The 23513-nt window shown below is 26.0% G+C and overlaps 1 protein-coding gene across 1 annotated transcript; it reads right to left on the bottom strand.

Annotated features, from left to right (window-relative positions):
* Positions 1 to 4528: 4528 nt before the first annotated feature.
* Positions 4529 to 21196, bottom strand: LOC135924820 (serine/threonine-protein phosphatase 4 regulatory subunit 2-like). The gene is made up of 7 exons (XM_065459942.1): positions 21120 to 21196; positions 20996 to 21077; positions 20780 to 20950; positions 20645 to 20738; positions 20552 to 20595; positions 20200 to 20501; positions 4529 to 4814 (listed from the first exon to the last, which is right to left on the bottom strand). The coding sequence occupies exons 1-7, from the start codon at positions 21184 to 21186 to the stop codon at positions 4678 to 4680; spliced, it is 897 nt and encodes a 298-aa protein (XP_065316014.1). The 5' UTR covers positions 21187 to 21196; the 3' UTR covers positions 4529 to 4677.
* Positions 21197 to 23513: the final 2317 nt, after the last annotated feature.

Below are 23513 nucleotides of genomic sequence, written 5' to 3' on the forward strand. Positions count from 1 at the left end.
ATTATTTTTGAAACTATTAATGTTTATCCAAGTCTATTCTGCCTTTAAACTTTAACAACCTATTCTGAGTGTTTTAATGTTGTACATTAAATAAATATTACTTTGTTATTTATATATTTATTTATTCGGTACTAGGCTACTTAGAAGAAGCTATATAGATATCTGTTTAGAAATTGTTGTATCTTTTATCAAAGCAAATAGAAAAATTCTCAAGTTAACTATTAGTATTCTTTGTTTGTCTTTGCTTATTATTGCTATCAAAAATGGAACAAGTTTATAAAATAAAGTGAGGCCAAACAGCGGCTTCTGCACTTCCTCCCTCAAGCCACTGATACGAATCTATCCCCCTCTATCCCCACCAAAAAAATTATTAACCTCCTCCCACCTGAAAACCTATACCCTTAAAAACCTTTACCCCCTACCACATATTCCCCCCCCCCTTCCTGCGAAAATTAATTTTATTTGAAGTACACACTACCACCGAAATTCCATATAATTATTACTAATACAAAAGAGATGATATATAATATCTACTCATAATAATGAATATATTTTAAATTATAACTGTATGCAAATTAAAAATTTAGAAAAATAAAGAAATTTAAAGACAATTTGCATCAAGAAAATAAGACGCCTAAGAGGATTATTTATATATTATTATCAAAGAACTAAATATTCAAAATTATAACAAAATTTAAAAGCAAATTATATGTTATATTGTATGAGATCAAGTTAGTGTTGTTAAACAGTTCGATTTTTAAAAACGGGTATCCTAAGATTTTAGCCAAAATATTTTACGCGAGTTACTAATATATAATAGAATGATTGGACATTTATTAGCGAAATTTAGAGGCTTACGGAATATTATTTTTGCTAAAATCTCAATTTAAAATCCGCAAAATCAAGCCGTTTAACAACACTACATATTGCGAATGTAGTAATAATATCAGAGGCCTGCAGAGGTACCATTCACACGGCCTAGCCCGGATATTTTTTAAAAATAATTTTCGGCCTGGATTTTATATTTTCAGGTCCGGCATGGATATTTTTAAAGTATATAACATAAATAATCAATTTTTATAGCTCATAATGACGATTTAAAATATTTGATCTTAAAAAATATACAGGTGGGTTATTTTTTAGGGAAAAAAATATTTAGGCCTTGACCAGGTATTTAAAAAACAAAAATTTTTAAGCCCGGCCCTGGTATATTTAAAAAACCATTCTAGAGTGAACTTACGAAGAGCAGAGCTATGCACACTAATATTATAATTAGTTAATAAATAAGTTACTCAATGTAACTCTATAGTTGCCTTTTTTTGTATAGCTATTTTTTTAAAATAATGATAAATATTTTCGGGTGATTTCCCTAAATAAAAAATAATTGTTTAATAAATATAATGTCTCCTAACATCTGGTGCGCTCAGCTGTAGAATGTTTGTTTAGTCGAGGGAAGCTTGAAGAAAAACCAGCAGCAACTCCAATTGAAAATAGATTATTGTTAAAATCATATTTACAAAAAATTTAGGAATCCCCGGGCAACACCATAAGATTTTAAAATTGTTACTGCGCAAAAATCCTGTGGATATTTTGACGATTTTTCACTAGTCATATATATATAATTTAAGATATAAGGTCGTGCTTGTTAACACACAAATTATTTCTAAACAGCCGTCTGTTTAGCAGGCTATTTAGTTTCCTCTAAACAGCCGAAAAAGAAAGAGGATATTATCATTTACCATGTCATTTCACCGAAAAAAATATATAAATTACAAGTAATATTTATTTTATGTACAAACATTAAATAATCCAGAATAGTGTGTCAGCTCAAAGGCTGAATAGACTAGGCTAGCCGAAATAAGTTTCAAAAACAATTTGAACGCTGACACTGACACGGTCCAAGCATTTTTTCGAGGCAAAAACATTTTAAAATGAAAACAGGCTTATACTTATATTAAAGATTTTTATAATAAAAATATAATATTTAGGCAATTTTGTGTATTTTCAACACTACGAAAATTCTCATAAATATTTGATTTTAACATTAAATAAAATATCTAATCATTAGTTTTTTGGGTAAGATATAATATTTTTGAAATAGGGACGGGTTATGCCCACTAGTGTTGTTAAAATAGCGCACTACTATTAAGAAAAAATAACGATAGCGGTAGCTCGCTACTTTCAATTTTATATAATAAATACACATAAAAATTATTAAAATATATTTATAATTAAATCTAAAATCATAATTTTTTATTTAATTTATATTTAAAAATCTGCATTATAAACCTAGTTTTCAAAATAATTTAAAATGGCGACGATAGAGATTGAAGATAATTTTACTAAGGATCATATCGACTAAGTAATTTTCCTGAAAAATAATGAATTCGCAAAATATTTGAATCTCGATAAAAATATTAACACAGGATATAAATTTCACCGTAAGATGTACCGGAAGGTTTTATCATCAAACATGACTAGCAGCTTCAACGAGTAAACATTTAAAAGTAATATATCTAACAAATATGGATCCCATTAAATTGCTAAAATAAAATCGCTAGAAATATAAAAAATTGGGAATCTCGCATCTCCTAGAAAATTTCAAAAGTAAATTTGAAATAAATATTAATAGATGCTAGGGAGGTAAACACTTGTTAAATCAAGTTTTTTAAAAAATCTGTAAAAATGAGGAATATATCAATATTCCCAAATGTTGTTCCCAATTCTGGGAACAATGTTAATATTTCCTCCACTTTTAGAGATTTTATTAAAACTCAATTTAAATACAACTATTATAATTATTTTCATAATTACTTTTAAAAATTTATAGGAGAAATAAGCTAGATTCCCAATTTTTAGCGGTTTAAAATGTGTAGCCCTATCCCTAATCTTTAAAATAAATGAATCAAAGCTGTACTTATAATAGTTTTTGAGCTAGATAAGTTTATTAAAAAGTTGATTTTCTAGCCCAGTCAAAACATGTGTTTCAACTGGCCATAAGATATTATTCAAGAATTATATTATAAATTAATTATTACAATAATACTTAATATTAACATTTTATTTTATCAGACTCATCTATTTAATGATATTTTATAAATAATTACCTGAATGTTAAACATCGTAAAATTAACCATTCATCTATTTATTAATTTTATCAAAAAATGCTAAAAAATAATTATTTCAATCCTTTCACATTTTAACCAATTTTGAGAGAAAATGGTTCAAAAAAGTTAAAGGGTGGTGGTCTGGCCATTTGGCATCTTCTCTGATTTCTAATACTATAATAATTTAATACTGACCCTAGCCAGATCAAAAACGCAACCTACTATGGATGATTTTTTTGAAATAATTAATGAAAATGTTTTAGATATATTTTTTTTATAAAAAAATTTAATAAATATTTTTGATTTTTCTTATATAAAAAATATGTATATGTAATTTAATACCGCATTGGATATTAGTGTTGAACGATTCTATAGTCATAGCTTATACTTACTGATCGTTGCTCTAGACTTGGGGATGACAGTATAGAAATGTTATAATTATTGAGATGCAATAAAAAATGCAAATACTCGATTTGATTCGTATTTTTGTAGGCATAAAGATGGTTATAAAATAATTTAATATTTTTTCTATTTAATCTAAAAATGAGTAATTTAGAAAAATAATATCTCATTTATTAAACCACTTATATGCAATTGATCGGTGTGGGCAGTGTTCTTTGTCCAATCCAATTTTAATCAGCCCAAAGGGTTATTTTTGGTTGACCCATAAATGACTAAAGAGTTCCTCATTCTCTTTTATTTAATATCCAGTTTGATGGAAACGAGCAATTCTTAGTGGCACAATTGAATTTATAACGATTAGAGGGTCATGGGCTTTAAATATTTTTCTGAATCCTTACATATTATAGTGATAAAATTAATAAAATACTGATTTTTGTTATCATAATGAAAAAATACTGATACAAATAAAATACTGGATATATAAATAACAGCTATATTAAATCTTCAAAATTTTTATAATTAATATAAGGTTAACGTCCCACCCAATGCGTTATTTTTTTCCACCTTTTGTGGAAAACTTTATTCGATCTCTTTCATAATAACCATTCCTTCAATATCATTGATAAGATTTGTGGTAGAAGTCTCAAATTATAAATAAATTATCAAGCATGGTATATTAAGGTATTCTAGCTGACTTTTACATTAAGATTTTTTTATCGAAACATAACAGCCTCAGATATTATTAATAACTCAAAATCATTTTGTCTAACCTTATTATTCTCCCTTCAAAAATGATAATAATTGAAATTATTAATCGTTGGCTTCAAAAAAATTTAAGAATGTTGTAATTACCAATTTACAGGTTTAAAAAATATAATTAATTATTATTACCAATTCCTTTTTAAAAATGAATTAATTACATTTACTAATTCCAAAAAAGTATATATTTCTATAATTTAATTAAATAAAATTAGATTTTTAGTTATATTCAAATTTGTGTAATAGAGATAACCTTTTTATCATTATTTTTGAGTATAATCCTGTACATGAATGAAAATTTTTTTTGGATAGAATTAGTTTTTACAATATAAAATATAGGTATAATTTAAAAATTTATTTTTTATAAAGTTTATATAGCAGTATAATATTATATATTAAAATTTAAATATTAATCAATCACAGAGTCTTCAGTTTTAGATTTTTTAACAATTGGTTCGGAAACATGGATTTCTTTTTCAATATTCTCGTCGATGTTGGATTCGATGTTATCGCCGATTTTGGAATTATTTTCTACGTCCATCATTTCTTTAAAATTATTATAAAGAATTATATTAAAAATAAGAATACGAACTTTTACTTGTGATAAGCAATGATTATTAGAGCCATAAGCCTAAGGACCTCATCATAATAAAATATTGGCCCGGCCCAGAATTAATTATTTTAATATTAAGTTCCCTTATAATAAATTAGTCCTATGATTCGGTGAATAAAATTATATTAAACTAGTAGAAAATACAAAGTTTGAAATAGGGCTATTGCCGATATTAAATATCCGATAGGTCCGATTTATTTTAAAAACCGATCCGACATTTTTTGTAATATTTAATTTTTTTTATTTATAAATAATTTCATAATAATAAATTAATGAAAGAAACTAAAAAGAATACAATTTAATTGACGTAATGATCAAAAAAATTATAAACTATTTTTTGTTATATTATGAACAAGAAAAGGATTTTAAAATATCTAATGAGACACATTCAGCTAGTTTTGATAAATGGCCCGATATAGCCAATTTTTAAAAACGGGTAACTCAAGATTTTGGCCAAAAGTAAATTACTCAAGTTTATCGATTGCGCGTAGATGGCAAAAAGGTTTGAAATTTTATTGGCGAAATTTTAAGGCTTATGAAATAAAATTTTGGTTAAAATCAAGATTTAGTTTTCTTTAAATTTTAAATCGAAAATTAGGAGTGTACCGATACCACTTTTGAAGGCCGATCAGATCCGATATTCCAGATATTAAATTGATATCTGCCGATAACCGAACCGATATCATATCTAATTTTGTATTCTGTAAAGATACGAATGGTTTTAATTTGTAATATACTTTTTATTAGTATAACATCTATAATTTAATTATACCATAACTTATGTCATTTAAATATATTATAATGATCAGTTATAGTTTATATTCAATTCTATTGCCTAAAAGTATATAAAATATTTTTATTATAAATTTTATATAAGTAACAATAGTGTTGCGTAATCGGCTAAAAACTACGCCTAAGCCTAATAAGGCTAAGCCTAAAAATCGGCTAAGCCTAATTAGGCTAAGCCTATAGGCTAAGCCTAATTAAGTAAGCCTAAAAATCGGCTAAAACTAAAAATCGGCTAAGCCTAATTAGGTTAAGCCTAAAAATTGGCTAAGCCTATATATATCTGCTAAAATTAAATTAGTCAAAATTCTGCATCGATGCTTAGTATTAATTATTATTTATTTATTTTAGTAAAATAATTTATTTTATTTATATTTAATGTAAATATTTTATTATTATCAACAAATAAACATGATATGATTTAATATTTTTTATTTATATTATTTTATTTTGAAATGAAAATAAATTTATTTATTTGATGTTATTTTAATAAAAAAAATAATATGCTGCTATATTGTAAAATTGTAATATTCTTTTTAATATAATTTATTAGTGATTTTTACAATCTTCTTTATAAATACATCTTTTATTGAGGAATTATATTGTAAATTTTATTAGATAAATAAACAATCTTTTAGGTGAAATCTTTTATAATTTTTTTATCATTTAAAATTATCTATTTTTTATTAAATGAGGTGGATTTTATGAAACTTTTTTGATGATTTTATATGATCTTTTTAAGGATAATATTTTAATGTGACAATTGTCATAATCGTTATTTTATAAGTTTTTTGAATTTTTTTGAAGAAAATAGGTTAAAAAAAGTATTAATAACATGTGTAAATATAAATTTAGTGAAGATGTACCAAAGAAAAGTGACAATTGTCATAATCGTTATTTTATACGTTTTTTGAATTTTTTTGAAGAAAATATGTTAAAATAAGTATTAAAAACATGTTTAAATAAAAATTTAGTGAAGATGTACCATAGAAAAGTGACAATTGTCATAATCGTTATTTTATACGTTTTTTGAATTTTTTTGAAGAAAATAGGTTAAAATAAGTAGTAAAAACATGTTTAAATAAAAATTTAGTGAAGATGTACCATAGAAAAGTGACAATTATCATAATCGTTATTTTATAAGATTTTGGAATTTTTTTGAAGAAAATTTGTTAAAATAAGTATTAATAACATGTGTAAATATAAATTTAGTGAAGATGTACCATAGAAAAGTGACAATTGTCATAATCGTTATTTTATACGTTTTTTGAATTTTTTTGAAGAAAATATGTTAAAATAAGTATTAAAAACATGTTTAAATAAAAATTTAGTGAAGATGTACCATAGAAAAGTGACAATTGTCATAATCGTTATTTTATACGTTTTTTGAATTTTTTTGAAGAAAATAGGTTAAAATAAGTATTAATAACATGTGTAAATATAAATTTAGTGAAGATGTACCATAGAAAAGTGACAATTGTCATAATCGTTATTTTATAAGTTTTTTGAATTTTTTTGAAGAAAATATGTTAAAATAAGTATTGATAACATGTTTAAATAAAATTTAGTGAAGATGTACCATAGAAAATTGACATTGTCATAATGGTTATTTTTAAAGTTTTTTGACGAAAATATGTTAAAATAAGTATTAATAACATGTGTAAATATAAATTAGTGAAGACAATGAAAAGTGACAATTGTCATAATCGTTATTTTTAAAGTTTTTTGAATTTTTTTGACGAAAATATGTTAAAATAATTGTCACTTTTCTATGGTACATCTTCACTAAATTTATATTTACACATGTTATTAATACTTATTTTAACATATTTTCGTCAAAAAAATTCAAAAAACTTTAAAAATAGCGATTATGACAATTGTCACTTTTCATTGGTACATCTTCACTAAATTTATATTTACACATGTTATTAATACTTATTTTAACATATTTTCGTCAAAAAAATTCAAAAAAATTTAAAAATAACGATTATGACAATTGTCACTTTTCTATGGTACATCTTCACTAAATTTATATTTACACATGTTATTAATACTTATTTTAACAAATTTTCGTCAAAAAACTTTAAAATTAACCATTATGACAATTGTCACTTTTCTATGGTACATCTTCACTAAATTTATATTTACACATGTTATTAATACTTATTTTAACATATTTTCGTCAAAAAAATTCAAAAAACTTTAAAAATAACGATTATGACAATTGTCACTTTTCTATGGTACATCTTCACTAAATTTATATTTAGACATAATATTAATACTTATTTTAACATATTTTCGTCAAAAAAATTCAAAAAACTTTAAAAATAACGATTATGACAATTGTCACTTTTCTATGGTACATCTTCACTAAATTTATATTTACACATGTTATTAATACTTATTTTAACAAATTTTCGTCAAAAAAATTCAAAAAACTTTAAAATTAACCATTATGACAATTGTCACTTTTCATTGGTACATCTTCACTAAATTTATATTTACACATGTTATTAATTCTTATTTTAACATATTTTCGTCAAAAAAATTCAAAAAACTTTAAAATTAACCATTATGACAATTGTCACTTTTCATTGGTACATCTTCACTAAATTTATATTTACACATGTTATTAATTCTTATTTTAACATATTTTCGTCAAAAAAATTCGAAAAACTTTAAAAATAACGATTATAACAATTGTCACTTTTCTATGGTACATCTTCACTAAATTTATATTTACACATGTTTTTAATACTTATTTTAACAAATTTTCGTCAAAAAAATTCAAAAAACTTTAAAATTAATCATTATGACAATTGTCACTTTTCATTGGTACATCTTCACTAAATTTATATTTACACATGTTATTAATTCTTATTTTAACATATTTTCGTCAAAAAAATTCGAAAAACTTTAAAAATAACGATTATGACAATTGTCACTTTTCTATGGTACATCTTCACTAAATTTATATTTACACATGTTATTAATACTTATTTTAACAAATTTTCGTCAAAAAAATTCAAAAAACTTTAAAATTAACCATTATGACAATTGTCACTTTTCATTGGTACATCACTAAATTTATATTTACACATGTTATTAATTCTTATTTTAACATATTTTCGTCAAAAAAATTCGAAAAACTTTAAAAATAACGATTATGACAATTGTCACTTTTCTATGGTACATCTTCACTAAATTTATATTTACACATGTTATTAATACTTATTTTAACAAATTTTCGTCAAAAAAATTCAAAAAACTTTAATATTAACTATTATGACAATTGTCACTTTTCATTGGTACATCTTCACTAAATTTATATTTACACATGTTATTAATTCTTATTTATTTTCGTCAAAAAAATTCGAAAAACTTTAAAAATAACGATTATGACAATTGTCACTTTTCTATGGTACATCTTCACTAAATTTATATTTACACATGTTATTAATAATTATTTTAACAAATTTTCGTCAAAAAAATTCAAAAAACTTTAAAATTAACCATTATGACAATTGTCACTTTTCATTGGTACATCTTCATTAAATTTGTATTTACACATGTTATTAATACTTATTTTAACATACTTTCTTCAAAAAAATTCAAAAAACTTATAAAAGAACGATTATGACAATTGTCACATTAAAATATTATCCTTAAAAAGATCATATAAAATAACATCAAAAAAGTTTCATAAAATCCACCTCATTTAATAATAAATAGATAATTTTAAAAAAATGATAAAAGATTTCACCTAAAAGATTGTGTATTTATCTAATAAAATTTACAATATAATTCCTCAATAAAAGATGTATTTACAAAGAAGATTGTGAAAATCACTAATAAATTATATTTAAAGAATATTACATTTTTACAATATAGCAGCATATTATTTTTTTTTATTAAAAAACATCAAATAAATAAATTTATTTTCATTTCAAAATATAATAATATAAATAAAAAATATTAAATCCTATCATGTTTATTTGTTGATAATAATAAAATATTTACATTAAATATAAATAAAATAAATTATTTTACTAAAATAAATAAATAATAATTAATGCTAAGCATCGATGCAGAATTTTGAATAATTTATTTTAGCCAATTTTTAGGCTTAGCCCATTTTTAGGCTTAGCCAATTTTTAGGCTTAGCCAATTTTTAGGCTTAGCCGATTTTTAGGCTTAGCCTAATTAGGTTTAGCCGATTTTTAAGCTTAGCCTAATTAGGTTTAGCCGATTTTTAGGCTTAGCCTAATTAGGCTTAGCCGATTTTTAGGCTATACCTAATTAGGCTTAGCCGATTTTTCCACCTAAAATCTCGGCTAAGCCGTTTTTAGTCGGCTAAAATTAGCCGATTACGCAACACTAAGTAACAACATTAATCTATTAATAAGTAATAAATAAATATATTATGACATTTAAATAAATATTTAAAATAATATTCAGCCTGCGGCGATGGTAACTGTCAATATCACCATCTTCGATAAAAACAGATTCTGAAGAGATTATCGCACACTTTTATAAAGAGAATGCGCAAAAAAATAACAATATGGCAGAATGTTTATTAATTAATTATTATTATTAAAAAATAAGGATTTCGATTTTATTTATAAAAATAAATGATTTAAGATATAACTTTTTTTTAAAAATTTATAACATTTTATTTTTGTTAAGGACGCCATTTTATATCGGATAGGATAGGCAAATTTTATAATATTGGCCGATAACCAATATTTTATAATAAGCGAAATATCGGCCCGATCCGATAAAAAATATCGGTACATCCCTATCGGAAATATTGATATTTTTATGGCATTGGTTCAAAGATAAGATGGTAAATACAATCAGTATAAACCGGATCGGTAAAAACTTGTAGATCGGCACAGCCCTAGTTCGAATTAATATATCCTATTCTATTATGGGTCTTACCAGGAGCTGCGTCGAAAATATTTTTTCAACCACCGGAATAGCTATATTATGGCTAAATAATTTTAGGAATATGAAAAAAGAATATTCCTTCAACGACAATATGTAGGTATATAGAAAAAAAAAATAGTTGTGGCGTGGATTGTGAAACGCGCTAAGAACGATTAAGACACATAAGATAGTGATCTGCATCGGGCCTAATTTTTCAAGCCCGGCCCGAAATGTATTTTAAAAAGTTTTACCTGGCCCGAACCAGAAAAATTTTTTGAAAAAATTTATCGGCCCGAATTTAATTGTTATAACTACTCAAAATAAACGATATATGCATATGAGGTCTTGTTTTTATAAATAAAATCAAATAATTTTATAGAGTGCGCACAAATTGAACGTTGCAACGCAGAGTTTCAAAACGCATATATAAAAACGTAAAGACAGCCTTGTTTAAATTGATGCGTTAAGTTTAATATGAAACCTTTAAATTTAAAACAAAAAAAATTACTTGCCTTATATTTCCTTAAAAAAATATAGAAAGGAAGTGGAGCAAGACATCTCAAATATATGTTAAAAGAAATCTTTTTTCTGAATATATTAATAATAAAGGCGATTTAACAACATTTTCAATTTTATAATTATACAAGATGAGGTAAAATAAAATTTATTATTTATATAATAGGTATTTATGGTGTATAATTTGCACAATTTGCTTATAGCTCAAGGATTTCAAAATCCTGTATAGATTATATTGTGAAATCAGTGTGCACAGCAATTATAATGCTGCTGTACATATTCACATGCCTAGGCCTAATAAAAATGTTTGGGAAAGAGTAAATTTATTATAATAAATCAAGATTAATATTTACTTATCTTTAGTTTTCCCAGGAATTCCTGCTTCAATCAGGATTTCCAAATTGTTTTGGGACTATAGATGGAAAACATATCTATATCAAGAGCCCTCTTAATAGTGGCTCACGATTTTTTAACTGCAAGCATAGATTTTCAATTAACCTGTTAGCCCTAACAGACATTAACAGGAAATTGATTTATATAGATGTGGGAGCATATGGAAAGCAGAGTGATGGTAGAGTATTTAGAAATAGCTCTTTATATCAAGGTTACATTATATTAATTTTATTATATATTAAAAATATATTAATAGTTCAAATTAGATACAACAATGATAAACCTCACTACAAGACCTTTCTTACCTAGCAGAGAAAATAATTCTACTTCAATGGAATCAAAAATTATTAGAGACAAATATAAAAATTTTATAAATTATTAAATTTATTTATGAAAATATTTTATATTAAATTGTGTGTTACATATTTAAATTTTATAGACAATTATGTTATTAAATGATATAAATAAATAGATTGAATATTAAGGAATTAAAATCTTGAGGAATGAACCTCAAACTTAAAATAATATCAATTTTAATATCTTACAACATCATTTATTAAAAAATTATTAAAAATATACAAAATACATACAATACATTTTTTATTAAAAATGTTTAATGGAGAATCATTGTCAGGTTGTGATGATATAGGTTCTGATGATATATCATTTGTCTTGAGATAATATAAATATTTCATAACCTCTGTTTTAAACAGAAATTGCTTCTCATAGCTTAAGGATTCAGCCTCTTCTACAAGGCTATTCAAAAAATGCCTAAATAAAATATAAATAAATTAGCTTTACAGATGGACTTTCTTCCAAAACATTTATTAACCTATTAAATTCATTCAGTATTTTAAATTTTTTTGTTGTTGAGAGTTCCACATGAAAATTAACATTTCTAATATTTTATACAAGGTAATTAACTTTTTGAAAATAAATAATTTTTTATGAATAGTAAAATATTTTGTGGGATTTATTCAAATATAGATGGTAAGTAAAATCAATATAAATTTTGGATCAATATTGGATAGGCTTTGTAGTAATCAGAACAGAATTTGAGGATTGGCACAGCCTAACTCTTTATTTTCCAAGTAGTTATTATCAACTTACCAATAAAATAAATAACATGAATATTTAATTTATTAGGTTTCCTCCTTATTCAGCTGATACTTGAAGTTTCTCATGAAAAAGAGTTCAGCATTTCTGCAAACCTTTCGGAAATTTCATCGTTTCATGTCCTAAAAATAGTTATATCATTTGATAATAATTATTTATTCTTACAATTTAAAAGAATTTTATCACTTCAAAATTTAAAAAGTTTTAAAAAACGCAAGCAAGTTTGTCTTTTAAAAAATAATTTAAAATGAAAAACGGAAATGTGCTCAACTTGAACGAAGGCATTTAAAATGCATTGTTTGCATTTTGAACGCTGCGTTGCAACGTTTAATTTGTGCGCACCTGACCCAGCGATTTCTAACATACGATACTCGGAAATTTTTTTTTTTTTTTTTTTTTTTTTTCTCTTTAGCTTTCACCTTTTCTGGTGGTAAGCTCCTTCAACATCTCTCTCCACTTTATGTTATTCGTACAATCTCTTTTATCTATTTTATACTTCTTTATATTGGCTCTAACTTTATGGCCCCATTGAAGTTTTGGCCTTCCTCTTTTACGTTTGCCCATCACTTCCAATCTTTCAACTTTATTTCCTATGTAGTTCATAGGCCTTCTCATTGTGTGCCCATACCACCTAAGTCTGTTTACCATTAACTTAGTCTTAATGGGCACTACCTTTAAACTATTTAGTATTCTTGTACTGCGCACCTTATCCTTTCTTGTTACCCCAGCAATCATCCTCAGCATTCTCATCTCCATAGTTTGTAGACTTCTCTCGTCTGATTCTTTGGTTGGCCATGTTTCCGAACTATATAGAATAGTTGGTTGTACTATGGAACTGTAAATTTTTCCCTTTAATTTGTGTGGGATTCTTTTGTCAAATAGCACTCCAGATAAAGATCTCCACTTTAACCACCCTTGATTAATCTTATTCTTTATCTCTTTTTCTATTGTGCCGTTTGTTTGTATAGTGGAGCCCAAATATTTGCAGCTTTCAATTGCGGATATCTGCCAATCATTTATATCAATACTCTCCGTTTCATCTCCTCCTATCACCATATACTCCGTCTTTTCTCTATTTACTTTTAATCCGTGCGTTTCTAGGATATTTATCCAATTCACTAACCTTTCTTTCATTTCATCCTTGGATTCGGCAAGTATCACAATATCATCTGCAAATATCATATTCCACGGGACTGTTTGAGGTATAGACTGTGCTAATACATCTATTACTGTAATGAAGAGAAGTGGGCTGAGAGCCGACCCTTGATGAACTCCTTCGGCTATTGTAAAGCCTGCTGAAGTACCTGTTGTGCTACGGACCATTGTTGTATGTCCCATATACATATCCTCTATTATTCTTATATATTTTTCGGGAACTTTTTTGTGGCGTAGCGCCCACCAGATAAGTTTTCTTGGGATTCTATCAAAGGCCTTTTCTAGATCGAGAAAGACCATGTGTAGCTTTTTGTTCTTTTCCCTGTATTTTTCACTCATTTGCCTAATTGCATGGATAGCATCGGTTGTTGATCTTCCAGGCATAAAGCCAAACTGTGTCTCTCCTATTTCGATTATATCTCTTAATCTTTTTTCTATTATTTTTTCGTATAGTTTTAGACAGTGTGACATTAGTTTTATGCCCCTGTAATTTTGACAATTGTGTGGATCCCCTTTATTTTTGAAGATAGGAACTAGATAGCTCTGCCTCCATTTTTGGGGGACCTCTTCATTTCCAAGTATTTTATTGTACAGATTTGTGAGGAGATGTATTCCATCATCTCCTAGTGCTTTAAGGCTTTCTATTGGAATATCGTCTGGACCCCTAGCTTTGTTGTTTTTCATATGCTTGAGGCATGTGATTATTTCTTGTTCTGTTATAGGTTGTACAAGGTTCTGACAAGGGGAGTGTTCGTCGAGATGCAATATGTGGGAATTAAAGTTGAGAAGCTCCTGAAAATATTCTTTCCATCTATTCATTATTTCTTTTTCCTTTATTATCAATTTCCCATCTTTATTTTTGATTACTTTCGGAGCTCCGTTTATATCCCTAGAGTTCTTTTCTCGCTGTTTGGCTAATCTGTATATTTTATTTTGCCCTTCTTTGGTATGTAGATCTTCGTACATGTCATCGTATGCCATAGATTTGGCCCTAGCCACCGCCTTTGTAGCTAATCTCTTGGATTTTTTGTATCTTGACTTGTCATCTGCATTTTTGGATTTGTACCATATTTTATAAAGGGCTTTTTTCTCCTGTATAGTGGTTTGTACCTCTTGATTCCACCACCATAGTTCTTTGTGTGATTTGTTGCCACCTCTTGTCAAGCCTAGCGTCGATTTTGCAGTGTCTATTAATCTGGATGAAAGGTCTGTCCATATTTTTTCACTGACTTGTGAGCAATTTATTGTTTCAATGTTTGCATTGATTGCAAAGGCATCTGTCATTGTTTTTAATTTGCCCCATTTGATGCATGGTTCCAGTTTTATTTTATTTTGAGTGGATTTATTTGAGATTTGTAAATCCATGATTAGTAGCTTGTGTTGCGCGGCGATATCTTCTCCTGGGATGACTTTGCAGTCTATTACATCTTTTAATCTTCTGCGAGAGATTAGCATGTAATCTATCTGTGTTTTCCTAGTACCACTTTCATATGTTATTAAATGACTATCTTTTTTCCTATAGTAGGTGTTGGTTAAGGCAAGGTCGAAGGCTTGCGCAAATTTCAGTACGTGCTCTCCTTCATCATTTCTTTCTCCGTATCCAAAACCACCATGATGCCTTTTGTAGCTATCTCTTGCTTTCCCCACATGCGCATTTAAGTCACCACCAATTATGACTAGGTCATCCTTAGGGATTTCCATTACGGCTTCATCAAGGATAGCTCTAAAGTCATCTTTCTCTTCTTCCTTGCAACCCGTTTGAGGAGCATATACTGATAGGATGTGTAGTATTGATTGACCAATGCAGAGTTTTATCTTCATTAGTCTATCAGAGATCCTGTTGACTTCTACAACTGAGGAGGTTAGATCTTGACTGAGGATGATGCCGACACCGTTCCTATTGCTAACAAGTCCATTATAGTACAATTTATACCCATCTCCAATCATCAAAGTCTTCTGTCCTTTCCATTTCGTCTCTTGTATGCACGCTATATCAACTTTTCTCCTGTTCAACATTGATGCCAATTCTCTCGTCTTACCTTTAAGCGTCCCAATATTCAAACTTGCCAGTCTTGTCTTCTTTGCTTTGACCTTTACTTTATTTTTCACAGGATGGAGGTCTACACCCTGCGCGTCGCATGGAGGGAACGCCCTAGCTTTCATATTCATATTTTCATTTGTGTCCTTCATTTTGTTTATTGGACAGGTATCCTTAGCACCCGGCTGTCCAGGCCTGTCGGTGACCGGGGTGTCATCTCTAAGCTCCGAAATTCATCATACCATATGTCTTTACACATCAGTCATCGAAGAAAAACTTGAAAGTTTTTATGGTTCTTACCAGGATTGAACCCGCGTCCTTGTTCATGCTCGTGTTTCCAAGCCTACATCTTACCCATTAGGCCACCCCGGCGATACGATACTCGGAAAATATTCTTAATTAATTTGAAAATGGTATTTGTTTTAAAAAGTTCCTTTTTAAAAAATTCATAGGAAAAGTTTCAATCGCTTAAAAAGCGTTCCAATCAATAAGGAAAAGTAAATATGTAAACAAAAATTATTTCGATATATAGACGTTTAATTATATTAAGTATATAGTCAATTAGGTAGGTAATAATTCTATTTTTTCAGCAATCAGTCTTTTATATAAAATTAAAAATAGGACATAAATTACGTCAGCTGAAGTCAGAATTAATAAAACTATCGTTCGTCCGAGGAAAATATCATGTTAAAAAATTTTGTCATTATTAACCATGTGATTTATTAACGCCATCTATTTTTTAAATCTTTTAAATGATAATTTATTTTTATTGTGAAATACAATATATAAAGCTAAGATTAGAAAAAAATAATTGAATAATTTACTCAATTTTTTTTAACAAATAAAACTTTATGATAATTTTTTATTAAAAAAATATGTTATTTTCAATTTAAAATTTAGAATATTATTTTTTAAGTTTTTCTAATCTAAGTTTCATTCTTATATAATATTATTACAAATCTAAATCTTATTCTTTCATAAATTGATAATTTTTTTCTAATATTAAGGAAAGATATCACGAAAATATAATCTAAGGATAAGACTAGGGATGTACCCATATTTTTTATTCTGATCGGGCCAATATTTCTTCCATTTTAAAATATCGGTTATCGGTCAATAGTATAAAATTTTTGGACCCGATAAAATGGCGTCTTAATTTAAAAAAAAATTATTTTTAATTACATAATAGATTTGTTTATTAATTATTATGTAAATAGATTTATGTTATTATTAAATAAGTGATTCATCAATAAAAATATTTTATATGCTTTTAGATTCTTGAATATAAACTATAACTGATCATTATAATATGTTTATGTTACTTATGTTATGGTGTATAATTAAATTATAGATGTCATACAATTAAAAAGTATATGAGATGAGTAGATGTATATAGTGAAAAAAAATCGGTCCATTTAAACAAATTTTTAAAAGCGGTTAACTCAAATATTTTAGCCAGAAAAATATTGCCTAAGCCTCAAGATTTAGTTAATAAATGTCCAAATCTTTGTGCCATCTATAAGCGAAATCTTCAGGTTTGTGTAAAATCTGGATAAAATACTGAGTTAGCCGTCAAATGGAGCAATTTTGCAACATTAATTAAAAATTAAAATGATGCATGTTTAAAGAATACAAAATCAGATATAATAACGGATCAGTAATCGTCCGATATTAATTTTATAGAAGAAATGTCGGGTCAGCCTCCAAAAAGTGGTATCGGTACATCCTTAATATATATATTAAGTTTATAATTATTAAATAATTGTGTTAACAATTTTTAATCATATTGCTATATTAATTTTTTTATAAATGTTTTATATGTGTTGCATTATGCAAATGATTATTTTTAATATTTAAGCAAAAAAGAAAATATACTTGATATGAAATAAGTTAAAACATGGATGATCATTCAAAATTAAGAAATGTATCATAATTATATGAACAACAAGTATAGAAATTATATTTTGTAATATTATTATTCAAATTGAAAAGATTCTATTTTATGCATAGATATATAAAGCATGAAAAAAATCAGAAAATATTAATATAATTTTCTTATATAAGAAATTGTTAATTTAAAATAATTTTATTAATCGATTGTATTTTACATTAATTCATTATATATTATCTTTAAATAAATCAATTATTCTCAACCTCGTAGTCCTTCTCTAACACCCACGACTCTTAAAAGTGGTGCCAGAGAGAGGAAAATATAAAATAAAATTGAACCAGGTAGGAAAAGTTCACAAAGGAAAATTTAAGGTAAAAAATATTATAAATCAATGAAATATTTATGTTATAGGGTATTATTAATAATTATAGTTTATATATATTCGTTTAATGTCAGTAGAATAATTAAACTTTTTTTAATTAAATTTTTATTAAGTACTCTGTAATGTATATTGCACAGATAAATATGTGGAATTTTTTAACATTTTGTAAATAGTTCTTGTTTTGATGTTTTTAGTTTTTGCATTAAATACAACAGTAGGAAGATTTACGGCTTATATTAAAATAGATAGTAAAGAAGTAGAAAAATTGGGGAATTTAATAAGAGAAAAAGATAAGACAAGACCTATAGATAATTACCGACAGATAAGGTGCTATAGTTGTGGTCAGCCGGGTCACATGTCGTGACAGTGTGAATTAACCAAAAAATTTAAAATGTGCGAGATGTGGCAAGAATGGTCATGTAGCAATAAGATGTAGAATGAATAATTTGATCATGAGATGTACTTAGTGGTCAAGAAGGACACACACAGGAAAGGTGTAAGAATTGACTAGAAAAGAATTTTGATTTTTATGATAATTTTGTTAATAAATTTTTTTTAATTTTGTTAATTATAAATCATGTAATAATAATAGAAGTAGAGATAAGATGAGAGATATAAAGTGTAAATTTTGAAATATATAGAACAAATAATATGATTGATGAAGAGGTACGAAATATAGAATTAGAAGGTTTTTTAAAGAGGAATATGCCCGAGAATTAATATAAAAATTAAGGAAATAGAAATATGTTTTTTATTGGATATAAGAGCGGAGATTAGTCTGATGAGTATAAAGGATTTCAATAAATTTTGGCAAGAAGAAGAATTTGTTGTAAGAAAAATAGGAGACAAACAATTAGATGGTAGCATTGTGAAAATTTTAGATTATAGGATAATGTTGCCTGGAATTAATAAAGATATAACTTTACGGATAACTACTTTAAAGATCGAGCCAATTTTAGGTTGGTGTGACATAAAAACGATAGGTCCTATTTATAATTGGTGGAATTTTTTTAAAACAGTTTTTGAAATTAATGATACAAATAGCAATATAATAAAGAGTGATTTTGATAAAATTAAGTTACCTATGATAAAAGATAAAAACAAGATGTAGTTCTTGATAAACTTAGAAATCGATCTCCAGAAATTTTGATTAGATATAGAGACAGAGAATAAAGTATGAAAAGATATTAAATTAATAGAGGTAACATCAGCTGAAATCAAAAAACTGATAATGGTGAATAAAGTAGAACAGGATGAGACTGTTGAAGAGAAATATAATAAGTACAAGGAAGTTTTTAAAAATTAGGTACTCTAAAAAATGTTGAAACAGATATAAAGTTATTAGAAAATTACCAGGCTAAATTTTGTGGATTAAGAAGATTACCGTTTTCTTGGATAGAAGAAATTGATAAGGAATTAAATAAATGGTTATAAGAAGGTATAATACGGCCAATAGTGCATAGTGAATGGGCCACACCATTAGTCCCCATAAGAAAACCAGATAATAGCTTAAGTTTATGCTTAGATTATAGAATTTCATTAAACCCTTGGATTATCACAGTAAGGTATCCTTTATCGAGAACAGAAGAATCATGGGGAAATTTTTATTATTATTATTTTTTTATTAATATTTTTTTTTTTTATTCTTTAATTTCACAATAAAAACAAGACGTGTTCTATGAAGCTATTAAGTTAGGACTATTAAATCAGATACTAAATTATTAATCAATTTTTTTTTGTTCAGAGAAGAAATAGTTATTTTTAGATTTATAAATTTAAAGTAAGCACATAAAATTAAATATAATTTAATTGATACTCATATATATATAATATTGTTTTCAGTTATTATAATTTTATTAAAATTATATCACAAAAATTACAAACAATAAAATAGTTAGGACTATCCATTAACATTAAGACATTTTAATTTATATTGGTTCTTTTCAAATTTGAGTTGATACTTTTTAAGAAAGCCCCCAAGACCAAAGTGTGATAGTTTTCAGCTAAAAACTTGATTTAGCCAATTTTTAGACGAATTAGCTTAAATAGCTAAAATATAGTAATTACCAAACTTTACACCTAATTTATAAATATAAAACATGTTTTTTAAACCTATTTTAAATGTTTTTGATTCATTAAATTTTTCTTCTACAATGCTTAAAATAATTTCATGATTTTGGGGACTAGTTTTACAAGTTTCAGAATTTTCATTTGGGATATTTTTGACATCAGTAATTTGTTCAAATATGGATGTTTCATATATCGATGAATTAATGTCCAAATCTTGTTTGATAATTTGTTCTGAGTGAGTATTATTTTTATTATCTTCATATAATAATTTTGATATAGGACCTAAATCCTTATACTTTTCAGGAAAATTTATTTGTTTGTTTATATCATCTACATTTTCAGATCTTATATTTGAAAAGATGTTAAAAATTAGATAGCATATACTTATTAATACTTTTCTTGATATATTGGTTCAATAACTGAAACAATCAATAAGTTCTATATAATTAGAAAGCATATTAAATATATTTCACATTAAGTTGTAAACTTTTTCAAGTCCTCTAATAAATTTATCAATTGATTTATAATTTTTGGTTGGATCAATAATTAATTCAACTATTCTTTGAATAGTAAATGGAGTCCTAAGTTTGAGTAAAAATAAAATCATTAACCTAAGTTTTACCCATCAAGTTCTTGGTAAAGATTCAATAATTGAGACCTCATTTCTTGATAAGACAAATTTTCTAAGAATTTACTATCAATAATTTTGATACTGGGATATTTTAAATAAAATAAATCTAAAGCAGATTCTGTCTTGGAAATAATTAGATTTTTAATCATAGACCATGAAAAGCTTTATATATATAGTAGGGGGGTAATAATTTTTTAATATAATTACTAAGGTATTCCACTTTGGGAAACTAAGTTTAAATATTCATCGAGATTTTTAGTTATAATTTTAGAATCGCTTTCGTTATACTCTATGATAATCATATAATAGAAATGTAAAGCTTAAATTTTACTCTTTAATTCATCTGCAAAACATTCTGACATTTTAACAAATTCCTCCATATCCCGAAATATTATCATTCATTTTTTTGAATGGCATTCTATACAAAATTTTTATTAAATATGGCCTTCTTAAATTTCTTTTTTAAAAAGGAATAAAGTAGTTTATTATAATTTATAATATAGCTAAAGATGAAACAGTTAAACTTCTATTATATCGAAAATTAAAAAAAAAATTTGAACGTATTTTTCCAAACAAATTATATATTTTAAATTCATTAAGTCAAACATTATGTGTTTTTGCTTAACATGCATGGATGGAGGGCTATAACTATTATTTTAGGATAAATTTTTTAAATATTATTTATTAAATGATCTCATATCATTTAGATGTTGATTATAAATAGCATTTACTATAAATTAAATTGATTTTTATATTGGAAGGAAAATTCTAATCATCTTGGGCTATTGAATTTATAAAACAAATGTAGTTCTCTATATTTAAGAATAAAGAAAAAATTTACTGCTCATAAGTGTTCTGAAATTTCTTTATTTGGGGTTACATAGATATGCACAAAAAATTGAGTAGATGTCTCATTGATGGGGGAGGGGGGGGGGGGCTTGACCCTGTTTAGGGCATAGGAAGTATAAGTCGTTTCCCAAGGTTCGGGCATGCATCAAGATTCAATGGTAGCGAGGAAACTAAATGAAGAGAAACGTTCTAAAATTTAATGATAAAATTTGATAAATGGATATAAAATAAGAATAAAACTATATATATTTAGATAAATAGATGTTATATTTGCGAGGAGGGTCGTCACTAGCCAGTGGCGTAGCTACGGGGGTGGTTTTCGGGTTTGGACCCCTCCCAAAGCAAAAATTTATTTTTAGATTATATGTTCAAAAGACTTAAAAGTGACTTTATATCAAATATATGCCATCAATATTTATAATTTTCTGGTTTTGATGTTTGTGGAAGGATATTATATTACTATTGAAATTATTCTGGTAAGTCTTATTATAAAGTCATTGAGAATAATCAACTAATTTATAATAACATATTGATGCATTTAAAAAATATATTTATTATATATTATCGATGGTTATGATTTGTAAGATAAACCCATCCGAAGGTCCTCCCCAAGTCTTTTATATGTATGGACCCTAAGGAAAATTCCTAGCTACGCCACTGTCACTAGCCATTACCTCAGAAAGCTCAAAAAATTCTAAAATTATCTCTCTTTTAAGTAACATTAATTTTTTTTTTAAATTTAAGACCTATTTTTTCTAGTGGTATAAAAAATATTCAAAATTTTGATGACTCTTCAAATTTTTTAGGGAGCTCGAGCCCTTGCGCCCCTCCCCCTTTCCCGGTGATAATACTGTTTTTAGGCTAGAAATAAAAAATTGGTATAGACATATTTCTAAGAAATAACCAACGTGAAAAACAAATCGTCGCCCCTTAGAATTATATTATTCTATCTCCACTTTTTCCAACTTTACAGGAGAGTAAAATTCCTTATCTGTTTTAAATATTAGATATGCTTTCCTTTTTTTTTTAGTTTAAATATATCACTTAGTTTTATAAATACCATGATATATTTTTCAAAAAATCGTTTTATTATTATTCTAAAATTGGAGGAATAAATACCAAATAGTATTTTAAGAAATATTTTTTCTTTAAATTATTTCTTTTTAAATTCAAAAAATATTATTGAATAATAATTATATATGTAAACAAAACAACAGAGTAAAATTTTATTTTACAAATTTAAATATATTTTAATGGTCTGGATAAAAATAAATATATTATTTTAAAAAAATATATATATTCTTTTGTTTTTTGGAACAGTAAAAAATAAACAATCAGTTAAAATAACTTTTAAATCAGTTTACGTTAGACCTGAAAGTGTTTTAAGGTATCATATTTTATTATTTTTTGTAAATGGAATAATATAATTTTAACAATAAGAAAATGGAGATAGAATAATCTTATACTGGCTATAATTAATTTTATATTTTAAAAGTTTAAGATTCTTTTATATATCTTAAATTATATTTATAAAAAAATAATTATTTTTGTGGAATAACCAAATGAATATTTGTCATCTACCTTAATTACATGTTTCCCCATGGTTTGCATTTTTAAAACGATCTTAACATTATTCAGATATTCGGCCAGAGTATCCCCGGGTTAGGTATTCTAAAACTTTATTTCCGTCGATCGAAAAAAAAATCTCATCTCCAAGCATCATGTAATCTCATAAATTCATTAAATACAATGGTAATCAAAATATACCTCCTTTTTTCTGATGAATCTTTTATTCGCTATTCGCCTTCTTTCCTTTGAATAAATTTTTTTTTATTCATCTTATGTTTTTAAAGGCTTAGAGGGTTCGATTCAGTCT

The sequence above is a fragment of the Gordionus sp. m RMFG-2023 genome, chromosome 2 (genome assembly GCF_954871325.1).
Source record: "Gordionus sp. m RMFG-2023 chromosome 2, tfGorSpeb1-WG-v2, whole genome shotgun sequence".
NCBI lineage: Eukaryota > Metazoa > Nematomorpha > Gordioida > Chordodea > Parachordodidae > Gordionus > Gordionus sp. m RMFG-2023.

Coding starts and splice junctions, on each gene's coding strand:
- LOC135924820 (XM_065459942.1), bottom strand. CDS start 21,186: ATGATAATATTTCGGGATATGGAGGAATTTGTTAAAATGTCAGAATGT. Junction 21,078..21,119: donor TTTTGCAGATGAATTAAAGA/GTAAAATTTAAG, acceptor TGATTATCATAG/AGTATAACGAAAGCGATTCT. Junction 4,815..20,199: donor ATCAAAAACATTTAAAATAG/GTTTAAAAAACA, acceptor ATAATTTTAAAG/AAATGATGGACGTAGAAAAT.